The sequence below is a fragment of the Caretta caretta genome, chromosome 1 (genome assembly GCF_965140235.1).
Source record: "Caretta caretta isolate rCarCar2 chromosome 1, rCarCar1.hap1, whole genome shotgun sequence".
Lineage (NCBI taxonomy): Eukaryota > Metazoa > Chordata > Testudines > Cheloniidae > Caretta > Caretta caretta.
Genome location: NC_134206.1, coordinates 243,598,060 through 243,621,782, shown reverse-complemented (window position 1 = coordinate 243,621,782; position 23,723 = coordinate 243,598,060). Strand labels below are relative to the sequence as shown.

General features: G+C 42.8%; 1 protein-coding gene across 12 annotated transcripts in view; it reads left to right on the top strand.

The window, feature by feature from the left end:
• Nucleotides 1–23,723, top strand: part of ERC1 (ELKS/RAB6-interacting/CAST family member 1) — a 538,100-nt gene that overhangs the window by 203,506 nt on the left and 310,871 nt on the right. For 6 of the 12 annotated variants that reach the window (XM_048828774.2, XM_048828736.2, XM_048828743.2 and 3 more), the window contains 2 exons: nucleotides 5,840–5,875; nucleotides 19,731–19,924. In XM_048828774.2, the coding sequence (XP_048684731.1) occupies nucleotides 5,840–5,875; nucleotides 19,731–19,924 (230 nt within the window). The remainder of the gene's footprint in view (nucleotides 1–5,839; nucleotides 5,876–19,730; nucleotides 19,925–23,723) is intronic. The other 6 variants (XM_048828750.2, XM_048828757.2, XM_048828771.2 and 3 more) reach the window with 1 other exon arrangement.

Below are 23,723 nucleotides of genomic sequence, written 5' to 3'. Positions count from 1 at the left end.
TTCAGTCCACACTTTTACAACTCACTATGCCGTCACTCAGCAGGCCAGAGACAATGCTGGATTTGGCAGAGCTGTGCAACAGTCTGTCCTTGAACTCTGAACCTTCCTACTGCGTCTTTTTGGGAGTCATCTACATTGGAATGGACATAAGCAAGCACTCAAAGAAGAAAGAACGGTCATTAACCTTCTGTAACTGTTCTTTGAGATGTGTTGCTCATATCCATTCCAAAACCAGCAAGAAGGAACTGAGAGGGCGGTGGGTCAGCAGGACTCTACCAGTGCTATGAGGGCATGACTCCAGGGGGCACCAGAGCTGACCTGACGGATACCACTGAGGGAAAAATCTTTCTGGTGGCTGTGCATGTGGCATGTGCACACCTACATTGGAATGGACATGAACAACACATCCTGAAGAACAAGAATTATGAAAGGTTAGTAATTGTTTTTGTTTACTGTCTAAAGAGACAGCAGTAATGGAGAAATTAGAGTTACACCACACTACTTATGCAGTAGTATTGCTGACTGCATGAGTATGCATGAAATAAAGCTATTCTTACTGCAAGAAAGATTGTGAGAATTAAGGTACGCAGATGAAGTGGTTGTTAATGTATTACTTTGTACTGCAATGTACCTACAGAAGTTACACTCTCAGCATATACGAGGGCACTTCACTTGGATGGAAAGAGTAAGGGAAATTGCTTAGCTCCAGTGAAACATTGTTAGCTAAAAGATGAAGATTGTTACTTTGCAGTGCCATGACAATACCTCTCTCTAATTCCCTCAGGAGCTGATTGTGCTCACTCACTCCATTTTAGAGATCCCTATGCTGGATAAGAAAGTCTATGCAATAGGGAGCCAAGAATGATACAAGGAGACATCGAGTCAGATCAGAAGCTAGATATTTTTGAAGTAATCCATTCTCATTTTCAGTAAATTTTAACAAGAACATCAGTTTGTCTGTGATCCTTTTCCTAAGGGTTAAGAATAGGAAAATAATTCAGGTGTAAATTGCATTCAAAATCTGCAATGGGTGACCTGAACTATGATAGGTACTTGTTTCTGAGGAGCGTTAATTTAGTTTATTGCACATAGAGGCAAATATATACTCATCTTCAAATTGAAGGAAATCTGTGACTTTCCATTCTGTTAGAATGGTAATAATTCTTTCTTGTATACATAGGGCAATTGTTGTTAATTGTATCCTGAGGGAAAGGGACTAAGCAGAGGAAGGAACTGAATAAGAGAAGAAAATGTGGCGGTGGGGAGGGGGAACTAAAGTGTGGGTAAACTTTTGGAATGTGCAGGTAAAATATTAAAACCTGTCATTGCACAATTAATGTGTGCTGTGTGATACCCTTCCACCATTATTCCTGGGGGAATTTCACGCCGTTGCGGCGCAGCAGAAAAATGCCACCATCCCATCTTTACTTTCTGCAGAAAATGGTTTCTGTGGGGAAGCAAAAAGAAGCTTCACCAGTGCTCACTCACCCCTCCACGGCAGCTCAGGCACGTCTGTTCGGGCAGCTGGGGAAGAGGCAAATCACTGTGGGGAGGATGGGCTGCGATGCCCCAGCTGCCCAGGAACATAAGTCCCATTTGGGTGCGGGGGGAGGAGGATGGAGGCAGCGTTCCCCCTTTTCTTCCCTGCACAATGCTGCCAGGTCTGGGTCAGAACAACACCCAGAAACTTCCCCTGGCTGCAGGAAGTTCTGCACCATGTGTGTGCGTGTGCGTGCACGTGTGTGCAAGTCAGGGAGGCTGGCTGAGGAGGTGGGGGAGCGTCCAGATGCACAGGGTTGGGTGGACAGGGGGAGCAGCTCCCATTACAGCAACTCCTCCCCGAGCCCCCCTACATCAGGAGCCCCCCACACCCAGAACTTCCGCACTGAGCCCCTCAAACCACTGCCCCGCCAAGCCTCACCCCCTGCATCGGCAGCCCCCCCACCCCACTGAGCTCCATCCAGCTGCACCTTAACCCCCCACCTCACCAAGCCTCATGCCCCCAGCTTCCCCCCTCCCCCCCAGCACTAACTACCTTCACCTGGACTCCTCTGCGGAGTCCCATTCCCCCTATACTCAGAACCCCCTACCAAGCCCCTGTGCATTCAGATTCCCCCTGCACTGAGCTGCCTGCACCCATTATTGCACCACACAGAACCCTTGTACTCTTGAGGGAATTCTGCACCAAAATTTTAAAATTCTGTGAAGTTCTGCACATTTTGTTAGTCAAAATAACAAAGTAACACAATAACAATATAATCACACCATTTTCAATTATTTTGGTAATTTATTTCAAAATACTTGTCAGCAAAAAATAATTGAAAATGCTGTGATAATATTGTGTTATTTTGACAAATAAAATATGCAGAATTTTAAAATGTGCACAGAATTTTTAATTTTTTGACTCAGGATTCCCCCAGGAGTACACCATGCATTCAGATATACCTCTCCCTCTGTATTCTAATGACCTGCTGCATGCTGAGGCTCTTGTGCAATTATTGACTATGAAAAGACCTCCCAGAGTTGTCTCTTGAGCTCTACTGAGCAAGGCCTGGAATGAATTTCTTCTCTGGGTGCTATTTTCAATACCTGATTCTGTTGTGGGTTTTCTGTGATCGTTTCTCTTTGTGCCATTGCATTCCTTTCATGCTGTGAAAAGAATTTCTGCTTTTCCTTCGAGGTGTTCCTAGCAGCTGGCCTATTTCCTTTCTTTCAGCAGGTTCTGAATGTTTATGTCAAAGAAGAGATTCCAATCAGGTGCCCAGATCTGCTTAAGTATAATCTTACCGAAGCTGTAATTGGGATAGTTTCCCTGTGAATGTATGAAAGAGCAACCTTAAATGAAAGTCTTCCACAGCCCCTAAATTCATGTCACAAATACTTATTGTTGCTCAAAAGATATAGCTGGCAGGCACTGCTATCGTACGTATTATAGTTATGGATACGTCCAAATATTTAATTAATATCCCCTCTCAGTTCCTCAAACTTGCTGAAATTTTCCATGTTTGGTCTTAATTCAGAGGTAAATCCTTTATAATTTAAGTAAAATCCATTTGATCCATTTTTGCCTCTTATAGAAAGGTGAAAAAATACCCTTTTAAAGTAAGTTTTTAAGATTTTTTTTCCCTGAAGTGCAATTCAAGTGGCTGTCAAAACAATTTGACATTTTCAGAGTGGATTAGCCTCTTTTAAATGTTCGTAAAACAATTAAAAATACATGAACCATATCTGACTGACAAACATTTAAAAACCAAATTTAATAAATCCACTTCAGTAACTTGTGCTAGTGTTGGGAGCTAAGATACTGTTTTAATTATCATGGCTAGTTAGTATTGCAGGTAAAGACTACATAGAAAATTTTCAATACTGAATTGAATTGGAGAAGGGGAGAAAGATCTTTTTGTAGTCACTAATAAAACTGTGAGGTCCTGAGCTACCGTTTCAGTAGCATAGGAATAAGAATTTGAGTAAATACAGGTACATTTGCATATAGAAGATATTGAGATCTTTAATGACATCTGTGGGAGTAGTGGTTCCCTTTTCTCCTCCACCTTTTGCTGAGATTAGAGCCACACTGGTCTTGTGCTGCATGAGAACTCCATATAAGTCAGTCTCTCTCTCTCTCTCCTCGTGGAGTTCCTAAACTGCACAGATCAAGGGAATCTCCTTTCAACACAACCCAATTGCAGTTTGAATAGTGATCTCTCTCTTGTCAAATTGTTTCCCTTAGTTATGTTTCCAATCCATAATTTAAACAGTTTCAAATAAGATGAAATATAGTGTCCTAAAAGTCATGACCATGGCAGCAAAGGTGAAACTGTTGGGCCATCAGGTGAAGGAGATTTAATCCTTTGTCAGTCCTTTTGAGAAATCTTTCGTTAATCTCTAAATTTTACATACTCCTTTAAGAAATCCACATAGTCACTACAGGCTTGCACTTCTGGTGTGGAAGGTATTTAACATTATAGTAAAATGGAGTAGTCTCTGTCACTAGAGTGCAAGCAGTGCTGCAAAGTTATTGATATCACTTGTATATTTTTCCTAGTTATGCAGTCCCCTGAACTCTGATTTTTAGGAGTCTGATTTTCATGGTTTCTATTTGTTTCCTTAACAGTTACTCTATTTCATCTGGATTCTTGTACTCTTTCTGGGTAGCAACAATAGTTAGCCAATCTGAATGCAGCTATTTTCATAATCACTGTATCCTTATTTTTCAGTAATGGTCTTGTGACTATACAGATCTCTGTATTCTGAACACTAATCCCTTTGCCGTCATTCACTCCTGTACTGAGAACTGTTGAGCTGTTTGCCAACAGTACGGACAAAAAAAAGTGGGAGGAAAAAGTAGTACAGGAGCTTCTGAATGCTGAAAGGACACCATGGTCTCTCTTGAGTTTGCATTCCAATGAGCTATGCTTATGGACCAGGTCTCCATTTTTGGTGTGATGAAAGAAGCTGAAGTGTCAGGGTAGGTGATAAGCCATATGGGGCCCTGGTCCAAAAGTTTCTCTTCAAAATTGTTTGCCTCTGCAGAGCTGTGCAATATCACCTTTAGGAAAATTTCATTTTCAAATATATATGCCTCCTTCCTGCTGGGGGATTGTTCAAGTGATAATCTTTTCCCCTTAGTTCTGAGTGTTCTCTTTTCCAGCTTCTCCTACTTGTTGCCTTTTTCCTCTAGTGTGAAGTGCTTTTTGTCTGCCTGGGGAGACCTAACAGCAATAAAATAGTCTCCAAGGAGGAGCGCATCCTCTCCTATAGTTGTTGTCAGTGCATATCTTCTCTGTCTACAGCCACTGAGCCAAGAGCTTTTTCTGCTCAGAGATAAGCCTATTTGGAAGGGGCCCACTGACCTTGGTGAAGATAAGAATCCTGCAGCAGCTGGTAGCAAAATTCCCCATCCAGAGCAGTTTTAGAGGCTCTGAACCAGAGGAGAATGCTAACATTGGCTCTGTGGCAGGAAAATCCCCTCCAGAGTTAGCAAGTCAATGCTTTGGGCATACTATTGAGAGTCTCTTCTGCTATGATGTCCTTGCTTCAGTTAAAGGATGTAATATCTTTCCAGGGAGAGAATATGTGAAGCCATAAATTCATGAAGTGTTCATCCAATTTGTGGGTTTCGTAGGATCTGACTCAGATGAGTCTGACTTGGTCTCTAGGGCTTTTCTCTTTGTGAAAAAGTGTTTCCTGTCATGACTTAGAAATCTTACAGATACACTTGTAGATTAGAAGAAAAGTGCTATATTTCATTCACAGCTGATTAATATTCAATTTTGGTAATAGTGATTCATTTATTAAAAAAGAAACAGGCCTAATGTGCTTGGTTCAGCAACCCAGGAAAGAAAGCTAGAGAATGGTTACCAGGGAAATCGGGCTTTCTGTAATTTTTCTTTTCCATCATCTATGTTCATCATTGTTTTGTTGTTCTTCAAGATAATTTCCTGAACCACTTACTTATTTGATAATTGATCTAAATGAGGCATTAGAAATAAAAGTGCTGCCCAATCTGTTAAGCTATTTGATGTGTTATCTGTAAGCCTGAATGCAGCATAAAACAGCAAAGTGTTTGAGGGTTGGGTAGAAACAGCTGGTAAGAGAGGGGGCATGAATTTTAGGATAAAGCCCTGAGTTCTGACCATGCCAAGGGTTAAGCGGTCAAATTCTATAATATTTCAAAGTTGTTAGGATTTATTACTAAACACCACAATTTTAAGTGCTGTAATAAATGAATGTGTTTACATCTGTCTTTAAATCGTTTTGTTGTTACACCTTTTTTTCTCTCTCACTCTTCCTTTTTCCCAATTTCCCCCTCTTTTTTCTATCTTTTTTCTCCCTTTAGCATCCTGAAGTTTTATTGACTCATCCATCCAAGCCAGTAAGTGCCCTGGCAAACAGGAGGGACATTGCCAGCCCCATTTGTTTTTGTATGTGTTGCATGAATATTCACTTGTGCCTTCATATTCCTGGATCAACACACACAATTTTTGGTGAGGTATTTTGGGAGTGTGTATAGAAAATAAGGGTGGGAGAAGGGATTTCAAATGCCTGAGCAGCTGTGCTCAAAATAACCTTGAAAGATGCTTGTACTTGTTTTGCAACTTTTGCTTAGCTTCACTTTCTATTTGGGCAGTTTGACGTAGTGCAACCCTTTTGTTTCCCCTCATGTCAGTTGCTTGTGGCATCCTGTAGCATTTCTGTCACTTTGCTGCCTGTGCATTGTCACTGCAAGATTGCAGTAGAATTTCCACACACGTAAGGCCTCTTGTGCAAAAAAAGCATTCTGGTTAATCACTCACATCAGTGCATTGAAAGATGATGATTAGCAACCTACCTCCTTACTGTAACGTAAAGTACTTGGATAACCATTGTTCCTGCTGATGCTATGTTGGTTTAGCTCTGGCCCCAATTATGGAAGCCCTCTACTTGAAGTTAGTGAGAGTTCTTTGCAGGGAAGGTTTGTGGAATAAGGTCTTCACATTGAAAATCACAATATCCAAGATGCTTTGCATCAGAGACTTTCCTTGTTTTTTTTTTATATTAATCATATTTTTAAACCTCTTAGAGAAGTGGGATCTCTACTGGTTTTGACAGCGTTTAGTGAAAATCTGTTTGTATTTGTGTATAAATACACATGAGAAGTATTTTGAGAGGTTTCGGGAGGTTATTCTTGGTGATTGTACACATATATCTTCCACTGCAGGTGTTTGCGATTTGGGTATGGGGGATACACTGGGATCCAATGAAAGCAAGGGTCAAGGTCACCTCCTCTGTTGAAGACAAGCTTTTGCCAGCAGTACCACCAGGCAGCTCTTGTGTCCCTTCTCTCCTCATGCTCTTAGACAAGGGCATAAAAAGGATATGTCCACCACCTCCTGCTCATTTCTTTCTCACCACCTGTGGGTAGAGTTGGAGCTACCTGTAGTATTTACTTTGACTCGTAGAGTTTAAGGTCAGAAGGTACCATTGTGATCGTCTAGTCTCACCTCCTGCACATTGCAGGCTACAGAACCTCACCCACTCCTGAAATAGCCCCATCACCTCTGGCTGAGTTACTGAAGTCCTCAAATCATGGTTTAAAGACTTCAGGTAACAGAATTCACTACTGACATTTGTTTAAACTGGCAAGTAATCTGTGCCCCATGCTGCAGAGGAAGGTGGAAAACCCCCATGGTCTCAGTCAATCTGAGCTGGGGGGAAATTCCTTCCTGACCCCAAATATGGAGATCAGTTAGACCTGAGCATGTGGGCAAGACCCACGAGGCGGATACCTGGGAAAGAATTCTCTGTAGTAACTCAGAGCCCTCCTCATCCAGTATCCCATCTCCAGCATTAGGGGATTTTTGCTACTGGCAGTCATTGATGGGCCACATGCTATCATAGACAGTTCCATCATACCATCCCTTCCATAAACTTTTCAAGCTCAGTCTTAAAGCCAGTTAGGTTTTCGCCCCCACTGCTCCCCTTGGAAGGCTGGTTAGAAACCTTTGTTTAATTTCGAGCCTAAACTTGTTGATGGCCAGGTTATAGCCATTTTGTTCTTGTGTCCACATTGACGCTTAACTTAAATAACTTCTCTCCCTCCCTGGTATTTATCCCTCTGATGCAGGGGTGAGCAAACTACGGCCCGCAGGTCAGATCCGGCCCATCAGGGTTTTGGATCCAGCCCATGGGATTGCCCCTGTGTGGTGCCGCAGGCCCTGCACCGCTCTCAGGAGTGGCCGGCACCGCGTTCCTGGGACCCCAGGGGGGCGGGGGCAGAGGGCTCTGTGCGTTGCCCTTGCCTCCAGGCACCGCCCCCTGCAGCTCCCATTGGCCGGGAATGGGGAACCACGGGCAGTGGGAGCTTCAGGGGAGGAACCTGGAGGTGTGGCAAGGGCAGCATGCGGAGCCCTGTGCCTCCCCCTCCCGCAGGGGATGCACAGGGACGTGGTGCTGGCCGCTTCCCGGAGCGGCACGACACAGCACGGCATGGGGCCAGGGAAGACATGCAGGGAGCCTGCCCTGGCCCTGGTGTGCGCCACTGCCACTCCAGAGCCCGAACTCCTCCTGCACCCCACCCCACAACTCACTGCCCTAAGCCCCCTGCCTGCACCTCGCACCCTTCCTGCACTCCAACTCCCTGCCCTAAGCCCTCTGCCTGCACCCCTCCTGCACTCCAACTCCCTGCCCTAAGCCCTCTGCCTGCACCCCTCCCGCACCCCAACTCCCTGCCCTGAGCTCCCCCCGCAATCTGCAATCCTGCCCTGAGCCCCCTCCTGCACTCCGCACCCCTTCTGCACCCCAACCCCCTTCCCTGGGCCCCCTCATACACTCCACACCCCTCCTTTGCCCCAATCCCTTGCCCTGAGCCCGTTCCTGCACACCGCATCCCCTCCCACACCCCACACTCCCTCCCGCACCCCAACCCCCTGCCCTGGTACTGCATACAATTTCCCTACCCAGATGTGGCCCTCGGCCCAAAAAGTTTGTCCACTCCTGCTCTGATGTATTTATAGAAAGTAATTATATCTCCCCTCAGCCTTCTTTGGTTAGGCTAAACAAGCCAAGCTCTGAGTCTCCTCTCATACAGTAGGTTTTCTATTCCTTGCATCATCCTAGTAGCCCTTCTCTGCACCTGTTCCAGTTTGAATTCATCTTTCTTAAATATGAGAGACCAATATCAAAATGAGGTCTCACCAGTGCCTTGTATAATGGTACTAACACTTCCTGTCTCTAACTGGAAATACCTTGCTTAATGCATTCTAGGATTCCATTAGCCTTTTTAACACTGTGATCAACTACTACATTCAGGTCTTTCTCCTCCTCTGTCACTTCCAACTGATGAGTCCCCAGTTTAAAGCAAGCATTCTTGTTGTTAGTCCCTAAATGCATGAACTTTCATTTTGCACTGTTAAATTTCATCCCATTTCCATTACTCCAGTTAACAAGGTCATCCAAATCTTCTTGTATGGTATTCTGATCCTCCTCCATATTGGCTATACCTCCCAATTTTGTGTCTCCAACTGCCCTTGATTCAAGGCACAAGTCTGGTGAGAAATAGTTACATGAGGAGAAACAAGCCAGTTCAAGCAGATATTGACATCTCTGATAGGGCCTCATGTTCCATGGCCACTGCAATTTCCATGAGGAAAACGATTTTCCAACAAAACAGATGAAACAGTTTAGGCCATATTCTTCAAAGAGAAGGTTAAGACCTCCTTGATCTTTCCAGCTGCCTTCATCTATGGGAGGCCCTTCTCACCAGACAGCTGCAATCTCCAGGCAGTCATTTTGACTAATTTGCTAACCATATCTCCTACCTGTGAAACATGCCGGTTCCTCTTCCACCCTGCTTGGGCAAACATCACATCTGGCAAGTGTGGCTCAGCACATTAAAAGAGGGATATATTATCCAATTCACCTCCCTCCCTCTTCCCAACCCCATTTTCCCCATCCCCTTTCAGGCCCCTATCTCATAAGACTCTATTACTTCAAGAAGTATAGTCTCTTTGGAAATTGGGAGTGATAGAAGAGATTCCTTACCAACACAGGGGGAAAGGCTTCTTTTCCCAGTTCAGGATGGTCACCCTTTGTCAGGGACTACATGTCTTGAACCTAGGTCCACAGGCCTCTTAAAAGTTAGGCAGTCTCAGCCTGCCACCCATTGACCAGGTAACAGCTGCTAGAATAGCAGCTGAACTCCAAAAGAGAACTCCAGTCCTGGGATCTGATTGCTGGAATCCTGGGGGTCCTGATTGGTCCCCAGCCTCTATCTAACCCAAGCACAGAAACAGAAAGCTGTCTATGCAGCTGGGTTCTCCCTATTTCAGGACTGTTGCTCCTTCACAATCTGCACAATGCTGCTGGTCTCTTGATAACCTGAGCCTGCCTGCCTGCCTCCTAACATCTGATGCCTGGTTTGCCCTCTGGCCTGTCTGATTCTGACCTCCAGGTTTCTGACTTTTGACTCCTGCTCTAACCAGGCCAAGTCATGATGTTACTTCCCCCTTTGTATCTTCCAACTTGCTGGAAAGATCTTTTGCTGTGACAAGACTCAAATAGTCTCCCTTGAGTATGTGCTATCTCTGAGAAGTTTCCATTGTTCACAGTTCCTGGAGTAATCCTTTTGAGTGTTTGTATTCTCCTCAATGAGCCATCAACGTTGTTTGGCCTTTTTATTGTTGTATCTGAAAGACTGCTTGTGGGTGTTCCCAACCTCACAACATGTTTCAGTGGTACATACATAGTGAAACTTCATATACAATGATAGCACATACAACTTAACAGAATATTAATGTTCTTTAAATATTAATTAAAGATTAAGACTTTTAAAATGATACCTCACAAGGTATTCTTTATACAAAATACATCATAATTCTATCACCGATGGTGAATATGGGGTGCAGAGTGTCTCTTTGGGGCACAGAGTGTTACAGTAACAAACCATTTTTTTCCTGATGTTTTATGAGGCACAGTTTTTCTGTCATTCTCCCTATTAAGAATTGACTGGATAGTAGAAACAAGTAGTAAATCTGGAAAAAAAGTTATTCTCACATGTTCAGACTTGGAGAAAGAGGTGTGTGGGGAATTCTGGAGAGAAGAACAATTGTTAAGCTACTTGGAGCACAAAACTCCCAATGACTACATTTATTAAAATGTATACTACATGCAAATAATAGACATTAATGAAATATTCTGACATCTTCCTTGCACAAAGATCAGGAAATTCATAATAAAATATGTCCTAAAAGAGATTCAGTTCCTGCGCCACTGTCAGCATGCAGAGTGGAAACCAGTCTTTTCCATTCCTCTTTGTCTTTTGCTGCTGCTTCCATTTGCTGTGTGGTGCTGAGATCAATTATTCTGCCTTCCATGCTAAGGGTGCTTCATTGTAGGGAGAGTGGTCACTTTGGATGAGCTATTACCAGCAGGAGAGTGAGTTTGTGTGTGTGGTTTTTGGAGGGGGGTGAGGGGGTGAGAGAACCTGGATTTGTGCAGGAAATGGCCCACCTTGATTATCATGCACATTGTGAAGAGAGTTGTCACTTTGGATGGGCTAGCACCAGCAGGAGAGTGAGTTTGTGTGGGGGGGGGCGGAGGGTGAGAAAACCTGGATTTGTGCTGGAAATGGCCCAACTTGATGATCACTTTAGATAAGCTATTACCAGCAGGACAGTGGGGTGGGAGGAAGTATTGTTTCATGATCTCTGTGTGTATATAAAGTCTGCTGCAGTTTCCACGGTATGCATCCGATGAAGTGAGCTGTAGCTCACGAAAGCTCATGCTCAAATAACTTGGTTAGTCTCTAAGTTGCCACAAGTACTCCTTTTCTTTTTGCGAATACAGACTAACATGGCTGTTACTCTGAAACCTGAATATAAAATGTGAAGGATAAAGTTATTTCATAAGAGATAACATTTCTTTCTCAGAGGTAGTATGTTATACAACTGAATTTGTTTTTGGAAAATTTCAGCCAAAATGGTTCGGTAGTTCCCAGAATGAAGATTGGAAAAAATATACATTGTTTTGCCCATGTTAAAAAATTCTGGCAACCTTTTCTTTTAAAAGCTCAGGTGATCCTATGCTTTTGGAGCAGGGACTTGAAATTTGGCAGAGGGTCGGCCTTTGTGTCAAGAATCTGCCTTGTCAGCCCTGTATTTATCCACTCAAATTTGGCCTTGTTATAAGCTTTTGAAAAATCACAGTTTACACATACTCAGTAGAGACTTCTTAGATCTTAGCAGCTAAATTCCCCTAAGATTCCGTCCACAATGAGTATGTTCCAGCTTGCTGCTGACAGAGACCTTCTCTGCAATTGAAGCTTTGGGCTGCTGCATTCTGGTTTAGGTCTGCGCTTCTGAATTGAGAGCAGGGACCATGTCTATCCCAATGGCCACCCTTCTGGGGCCAGGCAGCTGACTTATCCGGATGCAGAGGGGACAAGTGTCAGAACTGTGTGTGTCTGTGTGTTGGAGAGAGTAGATTAGGATAAGGTGCCAGGATGTAGGCAGAAACTGGGTTGGGAGGCTGGCAGTGGCAAGGACAGGGAAACTTTCACTGTGAGTTGGGGTGGGGCAGAAACTGGGGATTGGTAGGGCAAAGAGAATGGGAGCTGTTGGGGTGGACTGTGGCTGGCTAGACAAGAGGACAGAGAGACGGGATGGGCGAACTAGGAGGGAGACAGAGATTGAATGAGGAGCCAAGGACTGGGAGACTGGGACTGGCTGGACAAGGAGATTTGGAGACTAGGATCTGGGCTGGGGGACTGGGAAGGGCTGGGGGATTGGGACTCGGGGGGGAGAGGAGGCTTGGACTGTGGGGAGTGTAGTTGGGTGAGATTAGGACTGACTGAGCAAGAAGACTTGAATTTGGATGAGGAACGTGAGCAATGGAGACTGGGAGTGGCTTGATGAAGAGCATGGGACTGGGAGGAGGAGTCAGGAGTGGGGAAGAGGTACAGGACTGGAGAAACAGCAGGTTCAAGGTGATGGTAGAGAAGGGGTCTTGCGTCAGGGAATGGACAAAGGAATCTGTGCCACATAGAGCCCATTTCTCTCCAGAGCCTGTAACAGAATTCAAGATTCCTGAGTCTCATAATTCCTCTGATGTCAGCAAGTATCTGTGAAACTCACTTGCAAAGTCTGTCTCTCATCTCCCTCTTGATTTGGTCCACATAAAGGATGACCGCCTACTACAGCTATTAGTTAGCTCAAGTGGCAGAGATCTGCGTAGTGGATCTAAAGGTTCCAATCTTGCTAATAGTCATAGAGTTTAAGGCCAGAAGAGATCACCAGATCATCTAGTCTGATCTCCAGTATATCACAGGCCATCAACACTACCCAGTACGCACACACTAAACCCACCAGCTGAAATTAGACCAAAGTATTACAGCCTGCAGGAAACTAAACTGTTATGTCACAGATAGGGACTGAGGTCTGGTCTACACTAAAAGGTTAGTTTCACCCAGCTATGTCGCTGAGGGGAGTGAAAAATACACAGCCTTCGGCTTTATAATTAAGCCAATCTAACTCCTAATGTAGACAGCACTAGATCAATGGAAGAATTACTTTCAGGGAGGTGGATTACCTATGCTGATGGGAGAACCCCTCCATTGGCCTAGGTAGCGTCTACGCTGAAGCACTACAGCAATGTAGCTGCAGTGTTTCAAGTGTAAACAAGCCCTGAGGTGCACCACTTCTCGACGCTCTTGCAATGGCAAAGAATTGATTGAGAGATATATGCAGAAGATTCCAGCAAGTGGCCTGCACTCCATGCAGAGAGAGGTACTGGAAATTCTTAAGGCCAGATCTTTGCTATCTGGTATAGTTCTGGCTCTTAGTACTCCCATTGACTCATAAGTAGCAAGCACTAGGTTTGGTGCTTAGGTGTTTTGCATGATGAAGACCTTATTTGCAAGCTCTGTTAAGCAGGGATCTGTTTGCAAACTCCAAAGCCATGTGTTAAGGTGCTCCCTTTACTTAAGGGTCTTATAAAAACTTAATAAGCCTACTCTGAGTTTTTAAGTTGGTGACATACACACAATGAGAAACCAGGAGAACCTTAACCTTGTCTGTTTCTAAAGGGTCTATTGCACTTGCACAGCATGGGTCCTAAACACTCATTTAAAATACCCAACCAACCACTTGATGTTTTACTTCTCTTCGTATTTCAAGTGTTATATATATATATATATCTTCCTACTGTATTTTCCACTACATGCATCTAATGAAGTGGACTTTAGCCCACGAAAGCTTATGCTCAAATAAATTTGTTAGTCTCTAAGCTGCCACAAGTACTCCTCGTTCTTTTTGTTTGTGGTTTTGTTTGCTGTCTGTGTTGCTTTATTACTTATTTTTACTTTTCTATGTGTGTGAAGTATTAATCAAATTAAGAGTTGACATCCCATAGGAATTGTATAGGCCTGAGCGAATGCCCTTTACTCTCCTTTCCAGTATCAAAAAATATTGTATTAATATTTGCAATGAGAGCATGACTATTTCTAGTTGACTCAGATTTGTATAGCATCTTAAAGCTGAGCTATGTATGCAGATAACATGCATGCAAGAGGGATAGTTTTGGGAACTGCAAAAGTCGGTAGCATGCTAGTGTTTTGGAAGATGCTTCATTTTTTGAGAGCAGCTTTCCATGAAGACTTAGTGATCTATGGTAGGAGTAGGTTATTAAATTGGGCCTCTGGTGCATATTTTTTATGCTTACACTTAATGGCCATCGTTTTGTTTAAATAGCTGTTTTCACTATATCACATTTTGGTGTGTTTACTAGCTTGAGTTGTTAGAAAGGATGATAAAATACATGTACTCCAAGGGCAGTGTTCATTTTCTTTTTATTTGATTTCATATCAAACAGACATCTTAAGCAGTGCTCCTTGTTAATTATTCCTTGGTTTAATATTCTTTCTTTCTTTCTTTCTTTCTTTCTTTCTTTCTTTCTTTCTTTCTTTCATACCTATGAACTGTTTAAAAATATATATTTAGGTTTTTTGTTTGTACTGGTGGTGCACATCCGCACATTATCTCGATATTGGTGCTGTACATAACACAAAATTCATTCCGTACATGGATGGAAAATATTAGTGGGAACATTGGAGGCACTATACTTGGAGTATTTTGTGCAGTATTCAAATACCACATTGAAGAGCTATTTTTATTTTAAAAAATCAATGTAACAGCAGGAAAAGACGGTATACCAGAAATATATAGAATGTGCAACATGGCCAGGTTAACTTGGCAATAGAAATTTCAACTTTCTTGCATTTCACAGAATTATAGAATAGTAGAGTTGGAAGGGACATCAAGAGATTATCTAGTTCATACTCCTATGCTGAGGCAGGATCAAGTATACCTAGACCATTCCTGACCAGTGGTTTTCTAACCGATTCTTAAAAACCTTCAGTTATGGGGATTCTACAACCTCTCTTGGTGTAACCTCATATTTAACTATCCTTAGAGTTAGAATTTTTTTTCCTGCTATCTAACCTAAATCTCCCCTGCTGTGGGCTGACTAAGGTGATTACTTGTCCTAGTTTTAGTGGCTATGGAGAACAGTTGATCACCATCCTCTTTGTAACTGCCTTGAACATATTTTTGATATTCTTTTTTAATGGTCACTGTGCATCATTCCTTTTTTATTACATTTAAATGTAAAAACTGTCCAAAGAGGGCTAAAAAATGAAATTTCTTGTACTTAATGTTGATGTTTGAGTCTCAATTAATGTTTGAAGCTTGCACCTCCGTGAGATGATAGAGAATCAGATGATGAGAAGATGGAGTGGAAAGAGAGAAGTTTCTTCATCCTTGAAGTAAACAGCATGGGGGAGGAGTAAGACCTGGTCTGCACAAAGTTTTGTACTAATTCAACTATTTTGGTTAGGAGTCTGGATTTTTTTTTTTAATCAAAATAGTTAAATTAGTGCAAACCCTAGTGTGGACACAGTTATATCAGTATAAAGGTACTTATATTGGCGTAGCTTATTCCACTAAATTTATAACTCTTAAGGGTTGTACCACGTTAACTATACAGGTTTCAAACAGATATAGTTAAAGCAGTACAAAAAAGTTGTGTATTCAAGCCATAAATTTCAACTTTTGCCGCAGGTACCATCTTTGCCTGAAAACTCTGTTCTTCAAAGCTGGGTTTACAGGACACCAGCACAATGATTTATGTTGGCTCTTCCTTGGTAATAGAAGAAGACAGTTATTTTAAAGTTTAGAATTTGCCAAATATTACATCGAGCAAAAATTAGGGCAAAAGCATAAATTATTGGGATAAACAATATTTTAACACATAGGATTTTCTCCTGTTGATTGTTCCTGAAGTTAAAGCACTGGGGCTTCTTTTCAGTACTTTGCTATTTTCTTCACTGAGCTCTTTACAGTAGCCATAATGGAAATGAGCATACAGGAGCAGCTTGAGTGCAGCATATCCTGTGTCAGCTGAGTCATTGATAAGGCCTGGGAGGGAGAATGTACAGTGATCTATCCACCCAGAACAAAAGAAATATTTTTAGTTACTTTCAGTTTTTTATAATCTGGTCAGGGTTTTTTTCCTTCAAATTTGCTTGTGAATATGCTCCTCAGTGAAGATTATCTACATGCCATTTTAAAGCTATTTTTGACTCCTGTGTATGGGAGAAAATTTGTGGTAATTTTAGGAATTAGGAGAAAACGGTGTTTTTTATTGTTATCCTTGCATAACTCAGATAGCTATGTTCAAACTGCCCCTCTGTTCAACTTTTGTTCAAACTGCCCCTCCAAAACTCGCCATTGAACAGAGATGAAACATGGTTGATTTTAGTCCAAAAGCAATGTTCAAAAAAGTTTTATGTGTGAAAATGAGTCTATAAATGAAACTCTTTTTGCATTGTTTGTATTGTTTGCTATCGTACAGTTGTGATAATGTGAGTTAGATTGTGACAAATAGGCTATGAATTACACATTTAAAAAAGAGAGAGACTTGTGTTCTCATTAATACTTGATCATCCCTTTCTTTCAAGAATCTGAGTGCTTTATAACTCTGACTGTTATCCCGATTTTACCGATGAGAAAATCCAGACAAAGAAAGTTTAAATTACTTTTCTCATCTTTCACAGCAAGTCAATGTCCATAATAGAATCCTTATGTTATTTTCAGTCTCTAAATCTGACTACCGAACCATGCTGCTTCTGGTACCCAGGCACAATGGAAGAGCTGCCTTAATGCCTTTATTACTGTGTTCCATTGTACACTGAAGATTAAATTAGTGGATTATACCTTAATTGTACACTTTTTCCTTCTTTGTATATTATGGGAACGTATTGTTTGTATTTGAATTTCCTTTCTCAGTGTAAAAAATGTGCTGTTGAAGGGTGCCCATAGTGTTAAATTGGGATTATATCCAATTTCTGCTCTTCTACATCTTTATGCACGTTTGTGAAAAACCTAAATGCATTGGCTTTCTCTCTTGTATGATAACTGAATACAATAGGATTTAAGATATGGTGTCAACGTTCCTTCCCCACTCTGAACTCTAGGATACAGATGTGGGGACCTGCATGAAAGACCCCCTAAACTTATTCTTACCAGCTTAGGTTAAAACTTCCCCAAGGTAAAAACTTTTACCTTTTGTCCTTGGACCTTATGCTGCCACCACCAAGCGTGTTAAACAAAGAACAGGGAAAGAGCCCACTTGGAGATGTCTTCCCCCCAAAATATCCCCCCAAACCCTACACCCCCTTTCCTGGGGAAGGCTTGATAAAAATCCTCACCAATTTGCATAGGTGAGCACAGACCCAAACCCTTGGATCTTAAGAACAATGAAAAAGCAATCAGGTTCTTAAAAGAAGAATTTTAATTAAAGAAAAAGTAAAAGAATCACCTCTGTAAAATCAGGATGGTAAATACCTTACAGGTAATCAGATTCAAAACACAGAGAATCCCTCTAGGCAAAACATTAAGTTACAAAAAGACACAAAAACAGGAATATACATTCCATTCAGCACAACTATTTTACCAGCCATTTAAACAAAACAGAAATCTAATGCATATCTAGCTAGATTACTTACTAAGTTCTAAGACTCCATTCCTTTTCTGTTCCCGGCAAAAGCATCACACAGACAGACAGACCCTTTGTTTCCCCTTCCCCCCAGCTTTGAAAGTAACTTGTCTCCTCATTGGTCATTTTGGTCAGGCGCCAGCGAGGTTATCCTAGCTTCTTAACCCTTTACAGGTGAAAGGGTTTTGCCTCTGGCCAGGAGGGATTTTATAGTTCTGTATACAGAAAGGTGGTTACCCTTCCCTTTATATTTATGACACATGGTCATATAAAATGCATTGTCTGTGTAACCCACAAATTGGACCAAAGTCAGTCAGTAATTCAGAACCACAAACTGGTTTCCACTTTCCACAAGATCACATGCCATTTTTGTTGTGTGGTTGAGAGTATCTTACATACCAACATCATTTGTTATGTGTCTTTACCTGTAATGAATATAGTGTATAGTGTAAACAGCCCTCTAATTCTATCAGAACCAGACACGCTGACTTGTTCCGTTTTCTAAAATGGAAAATGTACTTCCTTCTTCTGTCGGTAGGGTCTCTTGGGTGATTGTCAAGATGTTTTTATTAACACAGAATAATATTAAATAGGAGAGTCCTCCTGACAATAGATCTCCATTAGCCGTTATAGCTTATTTGGGATTAGAGAGCTCAATAATCTGGCTAGCAGCCCAGTTTACATTTTTTCACATTTCCTGATTATCTGATTATGTATTTTGGATTACTTTAAAGGGTCTGGAGGAGCATTTGTTAAAACAAACATTTTGAGAGGTTGGAGATACAGCCATATTCAGTAGGGAAGAATTCAGGCTGTCTGTGGCAAAAAATCAGGCTTAACTCACTACTGTCTTATTTGTGATCTCTCCTAGGACGCATTGTTTATTGTACCTTTTATGTTTGTTCTATTAATGTATTATAATTGCTCCTTTTGGAAGCAGCAGATTCTAATACTGATATTTATATGCTGCTGTAGTTATAGCTTTGATTACATTTGAAAGTAGCTCTTGGACTCCCAGTATAGTGGGTTTAGGTTTGCCACACTTTGGGTCAAAATCATGGCACCTTGTAAATCTCCTTTCCACAGTAGTGGAAAGGGAATTGAAACATCAGCCATGTCATAGGTGTTAGTGTGCTCTGGTAGTCTTGGCTGGCAGAGCAGCTTTTGGGAAACTCTGATCCACTGGAGCATGTTTGACCAGACCTGAAACTGCTTTTACTTACATCAAGAACTGGTTTAGCCTCCGGGATCAAGGAGAAGTAGAAAGATCGCATAAATGTCCTCTCCACCTACTTCCCTCCAGATATGATGAAAACTGTTCTGTGTTAACTGGGTATTTAATCCTTGGTTTGTTAGTTTAAATTCCAGTATGTATATCCATTTCGCTTTATTTTTATCATGCTTGGGAACTATTGGATTCAAATACACTCTGTTAATACTCTAGTGACTTTTCAGTGGAACAAGGTTTAGTTCCAAATAAATTCATCGCACTGTTCCTGTACACAAAGCAGCGGAACTTTGCTGGGGTCACTTTGTCCTGAGCCTTCTCATTATAGTGTTTCTCTGTGCACTAAAGTGTGATTTCTAGGAGTCCTTGTACTTTCATCTCTCCACGTCCTAAATATACTCTCAAGCACATTCCTTTTTTATGAGTAAGTATAATTCTATCCCTTGATTTCTCCCTCCCCCCCACATCATTATCCCATTAACCTGCACTGTTTTTGTTCCTCATGAGGAGATCAGCTTCAGTTTTTATTTTTAAAGAGCATAGTTAATGCTGCTAACAGGTAGTGATGGGTGCACTGGAGTGTTATGGGTCAGATGCAGATTAGACTTCTGTTTGTCTAGATAGGTAGGATAGACTTGTGTTGGGGTGCTGAAAAGATGAGACTAAATAGGCATATTTGGAAAAAATAATTTTTGAAATTATTTATTTTATTTCTGAGCTTCCAGCATGGTGCAAATTGAATGTCAAAGCTCTCTTTAAAAACCCGTACAAAACATCTATTTCATTATTCATCTCCTATTAGCTATCCCACTGATGCAGTGTAACTTACAGGAACTTGGTGCCCATGATGTTTTCCATTTTAATGGATGCATTTATCATTTAGAAGTAGCTATTTGGGTACTTTGTGCCCTGCAATGATTGTGGATATATTATACATGTGTGAGAGATGGTTCTTGAACTGATTTCTTTGCAGGCTCATGAAGCTACACTGGAGGCCAAGGCCAGCCCAGAGCTGAATGACCGATTCCAGCAGCTGGAGCGAGAGGTGGCACTGTACCAGGAAGAAACCAGTAAGGCTCAAGCTGAAGTGGATCGTCTTCTGGAAATCCTGAAGGAGATGGAAAATGAGAAGAATGATAAAGATAAAAAGATAGCAGAACTTGAGAGGTGAGAGGGATATATGGGTGAAAGGGAGAATTGGGGCTGAAGAAAGTGGAAATTGATTATTCAATTTCTTCTTTTCTCAGTAATCCTTAAATGCCTGTGTTGGGAAAATCTGCTCTGGGTTTTGCTTCTTTGGTCCTTGACCTCAGTTTCTTAAACAAGTTTAAAGATGCCTGGCTGCAGTTCTCTGATTGGATGTTCAGAAAGTAGAGCTGATGCATCTGAACTATAAGGGAAAAGGAGATGGGAGGAAAAGTTGCTGAAATCGTTGTGGAAGAGAAATAAATGAAGTTTATGCTTCTAGTTAATAAACTGTTGAAATATGGCTGACCTCCAGCCCAGACTGGGCAAATAGACTTGTAGGGCCTGGAATGCTAATTGTTGCTGCAAGTCCCTTTGACAGATGCTGTGGAATTCCATGTACTCATAGAAACAGAGGTGAACTTCAGTTTACATGAAGCAGAGGGAACATTTGCTTTTGTCCAAACCATACTTAACTCCAGTACTTTTTTTCTCAATGATTTCTCTCTCTCTGCATTGGTGCCATGGTGCTTTATTTTTCTAAATCCTGTTCATTTTCTGGTTGAGGAATTATGTCGTACGGTGATGCCACTGGCCTTTAGGATCAGAATCACTAGCAATAGATTTCATAGAAGGCATGGAAACAGCTTCTGTCTCCTTAATGTAGTCTCTTCTCTCCCTCAGCAAAATGTCAGGATGGATACTCTTGAGGGAATTCTGCGCCACTGTGCATGTGCAGAATTTGTGTTCCCCACAGATTTCTTTGCTTCCCCGCAGAAAAATGACTTTCTGACAGGGAAGGAAAGGGAAGCCACAAGAGCAATCATGTGACCCTCCCCAGCAGCATGTTTCAGGTGCCCAGGGCAGCTGGCAGAGAGGTAAATCATTGTGGGGCAGGAGGCAGGACTGGGCAAGACCCAGCTGGTGGCTCCTATGCTGCGCTGGGATCAGAGCTGGGCTGGGGAGGATGGGACTTCTTCTTTTCCTGAACGGCATCTGGGGCCAGGTCAGACCCACCCCCAGATTTCTCCCCCGGCTGCAGGAAGCTCTGCAAACTCCCCCATCCCCTGCTTCCTGCACCAGTTGCTCCTCAGGTGCAGGGGGAGGGATCCCTCTACAGGAAGCTGTTCCCCCATCTGCCCAACCACTATGCATCCTGACTCCCTCAAACTCAGATTCTCCCACCGAGCCTCACCCCCCACACTCAGAACCCACCCCCACCCCCCGAGCCACACTCCCCCTGCACTTGGACCACTGTGGTGAGTCACATGCATCCAGATCCCCACCCCACTGAGCCCTAAACAGTTGAACCTGGATCCCCACCCCACTGAGCCACACTCTCCCAACATCTGGACCTCCCATTGAGCCCCCCCCCACACTCAGCCCTCCCCCACCGCCCCGGCTGAGCTGTATTCTTCCACACCCAGACACCCCCCCCCCCCCCGAGCCTCAACCACCTTCACCTGGACCCCCCTGCAGAGTACGATTACACCCAGAACCCACAACAAGCTGCTGTGCGTCCAGATCCTCCACTGAGCTGCCCGCAGCCAGATTGCCACACACAGAATCCTCTCAAACCACACCTGGATTCCCCCACATTAAGCCCCTCCACACTTGGATCCTGCCTTGCTGAGCCTGCCTGCCCACACCTGGTGCACCTGGCATGGAGGGAAAGGGCCCTGGGATATTTCTAGAGCAGGCCCAGTGCTTGCACTGTGTTAGGGTTGGGTGCAGCCTCACCGCTGAGTTCATGTCCCAGTGGGGAGCTGGTCAGTGATCTCCCACCTCTGTGCAGCCAGTGGCCTATGCTCCTCAGTGCCATGCTGGAGCCTCCACATTTATTTGACAAATAAAATTTGCAGAATTTTAATTTTTTTGGTGCAGAATTTTAAATATTTTGGCACAGAATGCCCTCAGGAGTAGATGTAAGATAAGTAGGCACAGCAATGTGTTACTTTCTGACTTTCGATTTTGTAATGTGCCAAGCACCTTTTGGGGCTTTTTAAGCTCTAGTATTGAAAATAACATATATTTTGTGTTTGCTTTGATATTCGCTTTTAAAAACAATTAGCCCGGGGCAACTAAATGGAAATTCTTATTTTTCACAAATGCCATGTGGCATGTTAAACACTTTTTTTTTTTATACTAGAGTGGCTTCTTTACGTTATCCCATCAGGATTTAACTGCATTGCATTCAGTGTCAGGAAAACTATACAAGTTGAGGAAGAGACCTGAGCAGAACTTTCATTTGTACCATCGCTAATGCCGCGACTGACGGGCCTTTCTAGATCTTCTTCATAGAATCATAGAATATCAGGGTTGGAAGGAACCTCAGGAGGTCATCTAGTCCAACCCCCTGCTCAAAGCAGGACCAGTCCCCAACTAAATCATCCCAGCCAGGGCTTTGTCAAGCCAGACCTTAAAAATATCTAAGGAAGGAGATTCCACCACCTCCCTAGGTAACGCATTCCAGTGTTTCACCACCCTCCTAGTGAAAAAGTTTTTCCTAATATCCAACCTAAACCTCCCCCACTGCGACTTGAGACCATGACTCCTTGTTCTGTCATCTGCTACCACTGAGAACAGTCTAGATCCATCCTCTTTGGAACCCCCTTTCAGGTAATTGAAAGCGGCTATCAAATCCCCCCTCATTCTTCTCTTCCTCAGACTAAACAATCCCAGTTCCCTCAGCCTCTCCTCATAAGTCATGTGTTCTAGTCCCCTAATCATTTTTGTTGCCCTCCGCTGGACTCTTTCCAATTTTTCCACATCCTTCTTGTAGCGTGGGGCCCAAAACTGGACACAGTACTCCAGATGAGGACTCACCAATGCCGAATAGAGGGGAACGATCACTTCCCTCGATCTGCTGGCAATACCCCTACCTATACATCCCAAAATGCCATTGGCCTTCTTGGCAACAAGGGCACACTGTTGACTCATATCCAGCTTCTATTCCACTGTAACCCCTAGGTCCTTTTCTGCAGAACTGCTGCCTAGCCATTCGGTCCCTAGTCTGTAGCGGTGCATGGGATTCTTCCGTCCTAAGTGCAGGACTCTGCACTTGTCCTTGTTGAACCTCATCAGATTTCTTTTGGCCCAATCCTCTAATTTGTCTAGGACCCTCTGTATCCTAACCCTACCCTCCAGCGTATCTACCTCTCCTCCCAGTTTAGTGCCATCTCCAAACTTGGTGAGGGTGCAATCCACACCATCGTCCAGATTATTTAAGAAGATATTGAACAAATATCTTCTTGCTGGTGTTACTAACTGTTATATGGGCTGGATGTTTTAGGGATGAACTCAAATTGTAGGATCTTCTGAAGGGCCTTGCACAACTTTGTATGGGTCTGTGCTGGTGGTAGGTCCATTCACCACTCCAGCTTCTGCTTTCTTTGTGTACTAGAGCTCATTACCCTGAATGTGCACATACATTTTATCCTCTTCTATGTCTGCCTCTATTCTGTGCACTCATGTTTTCGTCTTACAGTCTCCCCTTCTGTTATGGAGAAATGACTTGCATAAAAATTCCTCTGAATTCAATGGCAAAAACCTCAGCTATTGATTATATTATTCTGAAACTACTGAACTGGATGACTGTGCCAGCCCAGATCTTTGGGTGGCATTCATTCTTGTTCTACTGAAAATGAGTATTGAAGCAGTTCTACAGTCTTGTCAGTTACCTTTGGCTTCCACCTTTTCCCCTATGTTTTTAAATAGCAGCCTGAAATTTATTTTTCCAGGAGTGAAGTTTTATTTTTATTTTTTCCATAGGATCTTCTCT